Source organism: Misgurnus anguillicaudatus, chromosome 13 (genome assembly GCF_027580225.2).
Source record: "Misgurnus anguillicaudatus chromosome 13, ASM2758022v2, whole genome shotgun sequence".
Classification (NCBI taxonomy): domain Eukaryota; kingdom Metazoa; phylum Chordata; class Actinopteri; order Cypriniformes; family Cobitidae; genus Misgurnus; species Misgurnus anguillicaudatus.
This window is the reverse complement of record NC_073349.2, coordinates 10038184-10051680: the sequence shown is the minus strand read 5'-3', so window position 1 is coordinate 10051680 and position 13497 is coordinate 10038184. Positions and strand designations below refer to the sequence as shown.

Here is a 13497-nt window from a genome sequence, read left to right as displayed (position 1 = left end):
GCAACCACCGAGTCAGCTGTCTGGTCAATCAAATATTGAAGCGTGAGTGCTCTTTTGCTGTTAACTGTCATATTAGCAGAAACTTTAAAAAGAGGGCGTTTGCTCTGACCTTGTTTGAGGGTGAGAGGTGCACAAACACGCAGGAGAGAGTGAGCGAGTGGAGTCCGGTTCTTCAAAGCAACTGTAAACTTCCCTCACCACAACGTAAGGCCCGCCTCTCCCCTCATTCGATTGGACAATGGAAGACGCGAATGACGTCAGGCGCTTCTCCGCTCTCAGCGCTCCTTCAAAAACGCGTGCGCGGCATGCGGCAGAAAACCGCAAGGCGCTCGGCGCGCATAAACAGCGCGCAAACGCGCCCTGCCCATAGAATATCATTCAAAAAAGGCGCCTGCAACTGCCATAAACGCTTTTGGTGTGACTGGCCCCTAAGTCATCTATTTAAAAAAAGAATATTTTTTTAAATACAATTTTTGCTTTGTTGGCACAGGTATATTTTTTGTCTAAAGCTGTGCATCAATACAATGAAGCTGTACACAACACACACGCTCAAGGTCATTTCTAGTGATCTTTTGCCGTTATATTTAATACTTTAATACTTTTATATATCACCAAATCCCTAAGCATGCGCTGCTTCTCTTAATAACAGACGTATGCAGGAAATGCTTATTTAAAGTGCACATATTTTATTGCTAAAAACAATGTTATTTTGTGTATTTGGTATAATACAATATGTTTGCATGGTTTATGGTTAAGAAAACACATTATTTTCCACATACTGCACATTTTTGTAGCTCCAGATTTCCCCGTCTTCCTAAAACGCACAGATTTTGTACAAAACTGTCCCTGATTGGCCAGCTAACCTGTACGTTCTGATTGGCCTGAATACCTCCTTACCAAGTAATCCAATACTGACAGGAGTTTACTTGCAGGCTGTGAGTCCGAAGTGGGTGAATAATGTCGCTCTTGTCTACATCACCAATTCCAGGAAGTAAACTGTTGCCTACAATCCGTGTGTTTGTTGTAGTCCAAGAAAAGAGATTTAGGTTGGAGACAATAACTCGCGTCATTGTTTACTTTGGGTTTGTACATTTTGCATATCATTAACATGCATTAATAAACACTAATGGGGCATACACACCAAACGCAAGTTCAACGTTTTGCGCGAGTAGATTACATACAAAGTCAATGCAAAGACACGATCAGACGCGTCCTCGTGCGGGGCGATGCAAATGACGCAAATTGGGCGGCGCGATTGATGCGAAAACACGTGCAATTCGCCTCAAACGCGTCTTCGCGCAAGTTAAAAATATTCAACTCAAGTGAAAAATTCGCAAGACACAAAGTTAAATCCCGCATTTGGTGTGCACGTAGCATTACACACCCAAGGAAATGTAAAATCGTGAATCGGACCATTGGTGCTCTTTAAATGATTTGATTAAGTTACTTTTTAACGAATAGTATTAATCAATCAAAATTCTTATTGATGGTTAAATAGTTAATTATGTTCATCCCTAAAAGGAAGTCATACACATCTTAGATAACATGAGGGGGGAGTAAATAATGCATTTTTATTTTTGGTTGAACTATACCTTTACCTTTGCCTGTCCTGCTTTAAAAAAAACACACACACATCTTCTTGCTCCAAAAACAGCCCAGAACAGTAATATAGAAAAAGATATTGAATTTTTCTCATGGTGTGCGCAGTGACTAACACATTTTCATGTACCAATAACTTATGTTGTCAGACTGTCTGCATGTCCACACTTGTTCAGAAAACAAATTGCGTACTGTACTCTATGACCACTGAATCTCAGATACAAACAAGCATTAACAGTAACTACAGTACTCTGAAAATCTATTTTTAAGCTGTTTTGAGAGAAAAAAACAAGCATACTTTTTCTCTGAAGCACACAATGCTACATTTGAAAGTTTTTATTGGGCATTTTGTCTCAGCGTCAGCTAAATAACATCTTTTATCTTGTCAGTGTGTGCCGGTCTGTTTGTCAAACAATACGGCCCTGTTTTCATTATGTTAGCTGTTAGTGTTCGGTTGGCGAGAGATTTTCAGAAATCCCACAATCAAAGTGACAATGTGTTGTGTAGATGAGTTTACTTGTAAACATGGTGGTGAACTACTGGGTGTTCCAGACTTGCCCATTCTGCATTAAAAAAAATCCCAACTATGTACAATCAATGCCCAATTTTAGCCTACACATTTATTTTGGTGGCCCATACAAACACCAGATATTGCTAATAAAAGATGCTAAAGAGATTTCAGTAGTTATTATGATGAATGACGGGGTAACATCTGGTGAAAGCAAAGCTCATTTGATTGTCGTCATGCATTATCATCAACACTGTCAATACGGGTTTTTGTCCGGCATCGTGCTGTGACCCACCCTGCTGTGTGTGTGCATGTGTGATCAGGCAATAACATGATACTCTGTCGTTCTGTACACTGTTCTGGGAACAGTTCCAGTATTGTACATTATAACGTATCATTATAGTTATTTTGATAATTTGATTATCTGGATAAGCAAGTTAGGGAAATATAAAAGTCTTTTGGTGCGACAAAAATGATCTTAGATGGTAATGTACACACGACACATGCAGAGTTAGTTGCATACAATTGCAAAAAATATTATTAATAAAAACTTGTTTATATAGGATAAAGGAGTTATTTTTTATCATTTTTATACAATAGTACCCTTGGTTACTTTCAATAGCTGGGAACTATTTTTGGATACTTCGTAATATCATCATATCAATGAGAGTATAGTTCCTAGTCATATCTGCCTAGAAAATTGCAACTTTTAATTTCAGTCGGTCTTAGTACACGATGTAACTACAAAAGAGTCAAGTTTTAAATAGAAAATTATCGAAACTCATTGGTTATATTTTAGCGTGATGCTAATGGTCTAATCAGATTCAATGGATTATGCTAAGCTATGCTAAAAGTGCTAGCGCCAGACCTGGAGATCAGCTGAATGGATACGATGAAAAAAAATCTAATGTTTAACTCTAGAGCTGGAAATTGAGCCTATTTACAAAAAAAGTGGAGTGTCCCTTTAATTCATGGAGGTCCGTAAATAGTGTGGTAATGACAAATTGTTTGCTTGTCTGTGATGCAAAAGTAAACAAAACAGGATTCATTTGCACTGCATGCTTTGGGTTAGATGGAAATTGTGCTAAGTGCACATCATAAAAGAGGCTGAACACGTAAAATTAAATGAAAATATATTTACATATGCTTTTTCTCTACACATTAGATAATTGAGAGTTCGTAAGTGAAAGCCGAAATGTCAAATTCGAGAAGTCCTACGCTATCACCACAACTTCTGTCATCTCGCTGTTTCCCTCTCCCTGCCCTTTGTATCTTATCATTTCTCACAGACTTCTCTTTTCTCCTGACACGTGCCCTTTTGCACAAAAGGCTTTCTATTTTCGTCCTCTAGTCATGTGAGTATAGGGCTCAGGGGTGTGTGGTCAGGTTTAGAGGGCCAGTATGAGCTCACTGCTGTCCCCCATACACAGCAGATGGCCCTCGGTCTGCATGCTGGGTTAGGGTAGGGCCCACTAGCTGTCCTGGAAAGACCCTCACATATAATCTTCTCATCTCCACCTTCTTGAGTCATAAGAGGAAGCTGTCTATGATTTACACATGGTGATAGTTACTGTCTGTGTGAATTTGGATCCAGAATATTAACCTCATGACTTCAGTACAAGGTAAACTGTAAAGACTGATTGTTGGTATGTTTGGTGTGTGATGTGTATGCAATACTTTGATCAAATCATGCTGGAGGAGTTTAGGTTATGGTTTGCCCATATGGATTTAATAGTGATGTTTAATCTAGAACAGCATGTTGCATTTTATGGGTTGTTGTAAATGTAACAATGGATGTAAAGCAATATAAAAATGTATTACCAGGTAAATGAAATCTTGTGCTTCATACTGGTTTGATTGACGGCAGTTGTTGGATGCTGTATTTGAATGGGTTGTTATATAGGAGTTATACAGGTTGTAATACACACAATGCATCAGGGTTTAGACACACAACTGTGTCAGTGATGACATTATATTTAAATTAAAGGAATAGGGAACCTAAAAGTCGGAAAGTTTTTAAAACACCACAACAGGTGCCCAGTTAATGCATTGCAGGATTTCCCTTTTGGCAAGAACTAAACAGGTGTTTTGCCAGGTTTGTAGATGGTTCTCTGAGGGTCCATTTACGCGACAATGTTTTCAACTGAAAAAGTTGTCATGGTTTTAGCGCTTTGGCAGTTAGTTTACACAAAAACAGTGTTTTTGGGTCCCAAAATAAAGTTCAGAAGAGTCTTTTTAATAAAGTGCAAGTTATCAAAGACGGTGTCTTTATCCTTTTCATGTAAACAGCAAAAACACAAATCTATGAAAGCGATAACATCAAGCGCATGCTTGTTCCCCATTCGTTCTTGTAGTTTAGTCATTTTGCGTTTTCTAGTAAACACTGATCGTTTTTACGAACGATGTCGTGTACACGTGAAATTGTTTACAAAGGCAAATGAAAAATTGTAAGTTTTTTAGTAGAGGCGTTGTTGGGTAAACATTGCCTGACTCCTGAAACTGTTTATTTTTATTTTTTATGAAATAATAAATAAATAGGGGTGTAAATCTGACAGTTCATTGCGATACGATACAGTATCGATCATTTCCGCCAGTTATGCGATGTTTGTCGATACATCAAATATTTCTTCTGTGCAATTACGAGTCGATGCGATTAATTCATCGATACTTTAATATTATGTGCCTGGGTGATTTGCGCGAAATTAGACTTATGAGGTGTCATGAAACATTTTGATAAAAAAAGTAATTGCAAAGTAAGAGTATCAAAATAAGAAGCATACAGTTACAAACATCTCTTCATGTACTATTTTGCACATGATGATTTCAAATGACATCATACAAACTAATTTTGTTGTTTTTTCCACATTTATAGGAAAATTTTCATTACCGCAACGTGTCCATGACTGGATTTTGGTTCTTTAACATGAAAATATTTATAATTAAAAAATCTAAAAAATAAAAAGCTTCAGTGCATGTTAAACTATAAACATTTACAGTAAAGAAACATGTGGCATTTGGTGATCATTGGTAAATGTAGAGACAATAATAAGGAATATAAATATAAATTCTCATCCTCCGCAACAATTTTCAATCATTGTTTATGCCCTCAAGGAACTAACATTTTCAAAAAAATTAATAGTTTGAAGGGACATAATTGACTGTGAAACTCAAGATGGCTACCAGATAAGTAGTTCTTATTTTTCTCTTCAGATAAAAGTTGATATTTTGTTTGTTAGTTCTCATTACCGAAACATGAGTTTGTAAATGCATATATTTAATGTAATATCATGTTGCGGTAATGATAATTTTTGATAATGATAAACAAAAAAATTTAAATAATTCTTTAGGAAATATTTTTTTCAATCCTCTAAAAATAATGGTTATAGTAAGTTCAGACCTTAATCTTAAATGTGCAAAAAAATTGCTTCAAAAATCTGATGCTGGAAACCTTCTAAGTCTGGATTACATGAGAATCACTCGCCTAGTTAAGCAGTTACATTTTTAGTAACTTATGAATGCAACCAAAATATATAACATGAACGTTTAATTAAACTCTTACAAAAATTGGGACATTTACAACAAAATCTTTTTAAAAAAAAGAAAAATAATGAGAGAAAAATGTCACATTATATCAAGCTTCTGATGGCAACAGTCAAAGTCTTTATCGTTTCAGCTGGTGCTGGCAAAGGTTGTCCAATTCAGCTGGTGTTGTCCAATCTACAAAATATTTCCAAACCCACGATTTGCGTCCGATAGCAGTCACAAATGTCTTCTGCATTTTTTGCTGTGTTTTCGCTGCTACAACCACTTTGTTGCTGCATTGCATTCACGAAAATAAACGAAAATGCGCACGTTGGTGGAAATGCGTAGATGGATGTTATGTGAAGTTCTGTAATAAGGATGCAGAGAGTGTCAAAATAAAGGTACCTCATATAGATATTTTACGCGTGGAATCGATGCATCGTATCGTTAGAAAAAAATTGATGCATCAGTCCACATCAATGTATTGTTACACCCCTATAAACTAATAGTGTTAGTTGTTCATTCACCATTGACGGTACTGTTATTATTAATATAGGCAAACTACGTTTCCTTTGCATTCTGCATGCTGTTGCCCATCAATTGCAGAGCAATGATAGGCCACTTAATCTCAATCTTCATGTCCTTTGATATAACTCTTGGTGAGAAGATTAGTTCAGTGCAGGTCAGGCAACAGTCCAGTTTTCCTATCCACGATTCCAAGCTCTCATCCATGGGCCTCGTGCCGAGCCTTCCCTAATTGACAGTTTTGGCTCTGAGTGTTCTCCTGACCTCATATTAAGCGGTTTTCCTACACCTTTCAAAAACAGTTTGTGGAAATACCTGACGGATATTCAGACAAATGATACCCACTGACAAATCCCACAAGATAAGTGATTGATGACACAGTTTGATTAAATCCATGAGTGTCTGTGTGTTCGTTCTGTCTCCCAAGTTGAAGGATTTTTGGCTCACACCTGTACACACCTGTTCTTCAGTAAAAGAATGAGGTATGCAGGCCAGCTGGGGCTTTCTTCTCAGCTGTTAGACTGAATGAGAATCATGTTGTGTATTCGTTTGTGTTGTCTGGTCGGTAGGCTAACTAGAACAGCCAGATACTTAAAGGGAAAGGACACCAAAACGACAAATTCTGTGATTATGATCTACTTATATGATTTACACAATGGACCCAGTTCGAAAGTTTACATATGTATGATTTTTAATACTGTATTACTGCAAGATATATACTAATGACCCCAAACTTATATAATTTTGTGTGCGTGTGATTTGTAAAAGGATGCATGCATCTCATTATCTCACCAAAATTGTCTTTTTCGCTGACCTGAATCGAAAATTATTAAAATGCTGTTTGTTTGCTTTACAAGCTTCGCTGGTCGTTTTTATTACACTGTCAAACTACATTACCTACCGTATGTCTTTTTTTCTCCAGAACTGACTGGGTGGAGATCGTGGAGCCCCGCTCGAGGGAGCGCATGTACGTCAACCTGTTGACCGGCGAGTGTGGGTGGGAACTGCCGCTCGGCGTCCCTGTCCGACAGTCGGACGGCAACCAGTGGTGGGAGCTTTTCGACAGCAATAACAATCGCTTCTACTATTACAACAGTATAAGCCAGCAAACCGTCTGGCACAGACCCCAGAGCTGTGACGTAGTGCCTTTAGCCCAACTCCAAGCCATGAAGAGAAGCTCTGAGGTGGAGATGAGGGGTCAAGGGAGGATCCAGAGGGGTCCACAAGCAGATGGCAAGCGGACCCCCGTGCCTGGAATGGTTTCACCCAAGCTGCCCTCCTCTCAGGAGCTGGAGAATGGAAGGGAGACGCCATCGTCTACAGGGAAAGGGGACAGCTTAGAGAGGAGCATCCTGGGAAATAGGTGAGGTGTTTTTAGAAAGAGAAATTACTAACTAGAACTTAGTTTTAGTTAAACTGTAAAACTTCACATGAAGGCAGTAGCCTGCAGACATCGAAGCCTTGAGCTCTGCTTATGGAATGAATACATGACACTTGAATAAAAATGTTCAGTGAGATATTTGACTTAGCCTCAAGGGGGCGCACACTGGACAAGAAGCGCAGCGCCATCAATCTTAAAACAATACATTATTTTCTATGAATGTACGCACACTGGCAGCAGATGTCCGCTGTGACTCAGGACGCTGCACAAATCCCTGTCGTGCCACACACATAGTTTAATATTAAATAACATCATATTTGTCCCAAATTGTTAGCGATTAACATTGGCTGCTAATGTATATTTAGCATTTTGAGGTTGATGCTATCTGCATAAGCTTGAACTATTTAATGTGCGTTTTTAATAACATTTTTCTAGATGCAGCGCGGCGCTTCTCGTCCAGTTTCGGACCCCCTTTAGGGGCCGTTTACACGACACTGTTTTCAAATAAAAACGTAAACCGTTTTATTCATTTTGGCCGGTCATTTACACAACAACAAAGTTTAAAGGGCCTGAAAACATGAACCTTTAAAATACAAGTCTTTGTGTAAAATGCAAAAATGCGAATTCGTGAAAACGTGGTGGACATTTATAGTACGTGTTCAAACTTCGTGTGACTTTACTAACTAAACTTTAGTCGTTTTTGTTGATGTGTGTTGACAAAGATTATTCGTCTGTATGTGAAAAATCATTTTTAATACATTGTTGTCTTGTAAATGTACTCTTAGGTTATCCTCTTAGTTGGGTAGCTATTTTAGCATCATAGAGTAGCACCTTGACTCATTGTGGTCTTAATGCAGGTTGTTGGTTAGCGGTAACATAGTGACACTTACAACTATTTCTGCCGTTTCAAGTCTAGTTCACACTTTTTGGTTGCTGTAAAAGTTGATTTTTCAGTACTAAAGTATCGCACCTGAATCCAACAAAAAATTGGGGTTTATGGTGCTTGTCACTGGCAGTCCGTATACCGTAAATGCAATCTAGGTAAAAGTAATGCACTTGTCTTCTGAGAGGAGTGTGTGCTCTTTGCATCCCTTCACATTCATTGCAGACAAAAGCTTCGCACAGGATTAGCATTACCTGCGGACCTACTGTGATTTTGAAATTACGCCTCTACATCTGAGTTTCGTGTGGCCCATTTGCACGGGATAATCAAAGCCTGTGATTTTACTAAAATTTACTAACTTATCTCCCGTAAATTATGTTAAAACTTTGCGTAACACACTGTGGGGCAGTTTCCCGGACAGAAATTAGACTAGTCCTAGACTAAAATAAATGTGAGAGCTGTCCAAACTGAAAACAACTTACACTGACATATCTTAAAATACATCAGTGCCCTTACGAGCAAGTTTGGTGGTACAAAATAAAACGTAGTGCTTTTCTAAGCGGATTTAAAAGAGGAACTATATTTTATGGCGTAATAGCACTTTTGGGAGTACTTCGACTCTGCGCAGTAACACCCTCCCTCTCCCATTATGAGAGTGAGAAGGGGAGCGGACTTTTCAGGCGAGTCCAAGTACTCCCAAAAGTGCTATTACGCCATAAAATATAGTTCCTCTTTTAAATCCGCTTAGAAAAGCGCTACGTTTTATTTTGTACCACCAAACTTGCTCGTATAACTACTCGTCTTAAATAGGAAAAATGTTGATGTGTTTGGTCACTTCAAACTTTATCTCTAAATGGTACCATTGAATGAATGGGGCTAAGCTAAATGCTATCGAAGCGTCGCAGCGCGCTCCAGCGCTTACGTGCACGCACACAAATGATAGAGGGATGTATCAACAATTCTTAGTTAAGGTAATAACATATTTTAATATTGAAAATGAGTAGACTATTCCTTTAAGCAAACCAGTTCTTTAAGAGCCAGGTGTATGAACCTTGTTGATTGGTGTCAATTAAGTAATGCCCATAAGATATTTATACATTTCCCAGAAGACACAATTATCAGTTGCCTAATCAGAGGCACAGTAAGGCAAACCAGACTGTTGCTATTTATTTAACCACATGTGTTTCATAGGAAACTCCTACTGTGTGACACCACTAAGATGAAAAATGTGCTTTCTGCATCTATGACACGTTTAGATGATGTCACACTTTGTCTTTGTGGGTCACCACAGATGACGCCCAAGTCTTTTTGTGGGTATAAATGCTATGACTGTTTTGTCTCTCAGCGGCTTATATTTTCTTCATTTTGGCAGCTGTTTTGGCATTCGCACTACGCACTGTAGCCAACAGTGAAGAACACAGTGTGTACGAGTGAGAGAGAAAGGGGTGTCTAAGTAGGCTACTAACAAAATCAACCTTAAATGGTCACACACTTTTTCTTGTTAACAAACACCCGTTAGCACAACCTGGAATGCGCTTTCACGGCGGTACTTAAAATGGTTTGTTAATACCTGCTTGCTAATTGTATCTACTTTGGTTGGGACAGAAACACATCCACCACTTTAAACATAGGATTTTGTAGTATTTTGACAGCTTTTATGAATTATAATGGTTTGGGCGGTGTCCAGAGCCAATCAGCCCTATACGCTTACTAAGCAGGCTGCATAGGGCCCCGCAAATTACGTAAGGCCCCGCCTCCCCCTGCCTCATTTTACAGCGCGCATGTTACTGTTTACCGAGATGACAATATAAAGCGGAGCTATCCATCTGGCCATGAAAAAATATGCGCGTGAATATGCATTCATACGCGCATGCAATCGTGCACGAAATGACACGCGCACTTTCCAGCAGCAACATCTGTGTGGGGACATTAACAAAATGACAACATTAATGCAATATGGAAACCAATGGATTTACATTGGAATGGGTGTAATGCCAGCCAGGTCAAAATGAATCCACATCCCTCAGTAAATAATAACCATCAGGGATCAAGTATTGCTCTTATGCATACTATAAAGAGTTATACGGTATGGCAAGCCATTTTAGCTTTTATACATTCGCATGATATGGATTTTTGATATCAAGAATTCAGTTTTTACTACTTAAAATATAAATAGTAAGAGTGTGATTTATAATAGTAACCTTATTTTGTATGTAGTGAGAGCAGTGTCAAGTGTGAATGTGTGGCAAAGCTCACGAGTCATGGCTCACGGCCCGGGTCAGGTACCATTGCTTACGGGTCAGGTAGGAGGGCCCCTAAGCAGAATTTTGCTTAGGGCCCCAGGGAGGCCAGGATTGGCTCTGGCGGTGTCGAATTGTTTACTTTTTTTTTGTAGGTTATTTACATTATTGTTTTGTCTTAATGCACCCAATATTTAAATTAGCCAATACTTTACTCACCTTAATGCCATCCTAGGTGTATCCTTCTCACCTTCGATCAAGGATATTGATTGACAGGACAGCTGTATAAAAAACACAGCACTTTCTTCTGTAGTCAATTAAATAAAGAAAGAGCGGTCTGCTTTACGTTTTTAACTGTTAAAAACACAATCTGTATGATCAGACGCTAAGTGCGTCTGACATGTTTTCTTGTAAAGGAGCCTTTTTTTTCTTAATGGATTCTACCAAGAAACTGGTATTTCTAAATGACCTGAGGTCAGGCTTAAGTGCTTTCAAAGCCGAAGTTTTTAATGAACGTATAATACGTGCCGAGAGGATTGGGTTAATATCATTATCGAATGTTTGACGGAGGTGGCGTTTAGCAGTTTTTAAAGTGACATGATACATTTGTGTGAGAAACGATTTGTATTTTAGATGTATTTAGCGATCATTATGTTCAGTTTGATCGTAAACGTATCTAGATTTAAAATGGCGGCTCTCTGTCCGTACGTTAGAAGATTGTGGATTCTCGTGTGTCACGTGACTGCGTTTCATCACAACGCACATGCGACTAGTCAAAGGCTCGCGAGAACCAATCATCTTCTTACATAACTGCACGGAGCTGGTGTGTCCCGCCAATTTAGATTGTGTTGTTCACATTTAAATGCTAATAATCGATCTCTTATGAGCTCAAAATATGAATGTTTTTTGTTTTCTCTCACAAACATATAGTTTTGCTTTAAAAGACAAATATTATATCTGTAAAACTTTGTACGCTGAAAGTGACTTTGTACGGCACTTGTTATGTTATTGCATTCCTCACTAGTTTTGTAAGTTGCTTTGGATAAAAGGATCTGCTTAAAGCCTAAATGTAAATAAAAATATACTAAAGGGGACATATCATAAAAATCTGACTTTCTGCTATAATTGGGTCCCCAGTGCTTCTATCAACCTAGAAAATGTATAAAAGATCAACCCAGTAACTTATTTTTGGTTATCTGCTAGCATGTGAAAAAATAGTTCATTGAAATTTGTCTCCCCTTGTGATGTCAGAAGAGGACAATACCGCCCCTTAATCTGCACTATCCAACCACGGCACTGCATTTAGTGCAGATATCAGCTTGTTTGCATTTAAAGGACACACCCAAAACACCCCATTTTGCTCAAACCTACAAAGTGGCAATTTTAACATTTTATAATAAATTATCTATATGGTATTTTGAGCTAAAACTTCACATGCGTACTCTGGGGACACCAACGATTTATTTGACATCTTAAAAAAATTATTGTGAAATGTAACCCACCAGAGTTATATGAATTCCTTTTCTGTCCTATTCAGTTACATTACACGGCTAAAAAGAGCCAAGATATGATTTAATATAACTCTAAATGTGTTCGGCTAAAGAAAGAAAGTCATATACATCTCGGATGGCTTTACCGTAAAATATGTGTTCATTTTCATTTTGGTGTAAATTCTTTAGACATGTTTATTCACTCTCTGTGCATCATTATTTTGTGTGCGCACGACTGACGCACACACAAGTTCTCACGAAAGCAAATTATCAGCTCGAACTCAATTAAAAGTAGGCCAAGTATTTCAGGCTTGGGCGTATTTTGGGGCGAGTGCGTGTGCAAGCGTATGTGGTGCAGATAGAGGACATCAGGTACAAGCTGCCCGTCAGAAGAAGTCTAGCTCAGTAACGTTGAGCTGTTTATGGGTACGGTTATAATGCAAGTCTTTTAAGGTCGTGAAGGACAAATGGTGCTGTTTAAACATATGCTGTGGCCTGTGATTGACAAAGAGGGTAAGAGGTCTGCTAACAGTATGTGTGTGTTACTCTTTTGGGGGGCTGCCTTATTTTACAGTGTTTTGGGGCGTCATATGCAGAACCACATTATTGATCTTGTTTTTGTCTATTTTGCATAGTTAGTAAATTCTGTGAGTGTTATATTGTCTCTTGAAACATGGGTATTGAGTATAATTTTTATTATTATGATTTTCGTTGGTATAATTATTGGACAAAGCTTACATGTTTTGACAGGGTTATGATCAGTCGTGTTTGCTCAGGTTAAAATCATTGTTAGATTCGGTCATTCTTAGGATTAGGAATTTTAGCAATTGTATTAAATGTTTGTACAGTATGTAACTCGCCCGTCACTGCTTGTGCAATTTAATATTTAAGTAATCACTTACCGGGAGACTCAAATATTATAGAGATGTTGAGGTGGGCTGCAACGCTGCAAAGCAATACCCTGGCTGTTTCTGAAATCGCATACTGTGACAGTAGGTACTGAATTAGATGAAGATCCTTCCCATCGACCAGTAAAACAGTAGGTATGGTATGAATTATATGGATAGTATGAATGAATTCGGACATACTACTACATCCCCCGTGTTGATACAGTTAGTCGTAAAGTGGAATGACATTAAATAGCGCAATGTAAACACAAGGGACAGCCCCATTAACGCTTTTGGACATTTTTGAATGAAACATCATCTCTCCTTCTTCTTCGTTCGATAACTCCTCTCCTGGGGACGCACAGTATAGTAAAGTATCCATCGAATAAACAATTCTGAATCTTGCCACAAGATCTATAAATTAAGACATACTACTCGCCTTGCCTACTGCTTTTCGCCTAC

At 38.4% G+C, this 13497-nt stretch overlaps 1 protein-coding gene across 3 annotated transcripts in view; it reads left to right on the top strand.

Moving 5' to 3' along the window:
- arhgap46b (Rho GTPase activating protein 46b) overlaps positions 1-13497 on the top strand; it is a 96715-nt gene that overhangs the window by 32144 nt on the left and 51074 nt on the right. Inside the window, exons 1-2 of one of the 3 annotated variants that reach the window (XM_055187937.2) lie at positions 3531-3729; positions 7077-7517. In XM_055187937.2, coding sequence (XP_055043912.2) covers positions 7120-7517 — 398 coding nt within the window. In that variant the 5' untranslated portion in view covers positions 3531-3729; positions 7077-7119. Of the gene's footprint in view, positions 1-3530; positions 3730-7076; positions 7518-12525; positions 12662-13497 lie in introns of those variants that run through there. The other 2 variants (XM_055187936.2, XM_055187940.2) reach the window with 2 other exon arrangements.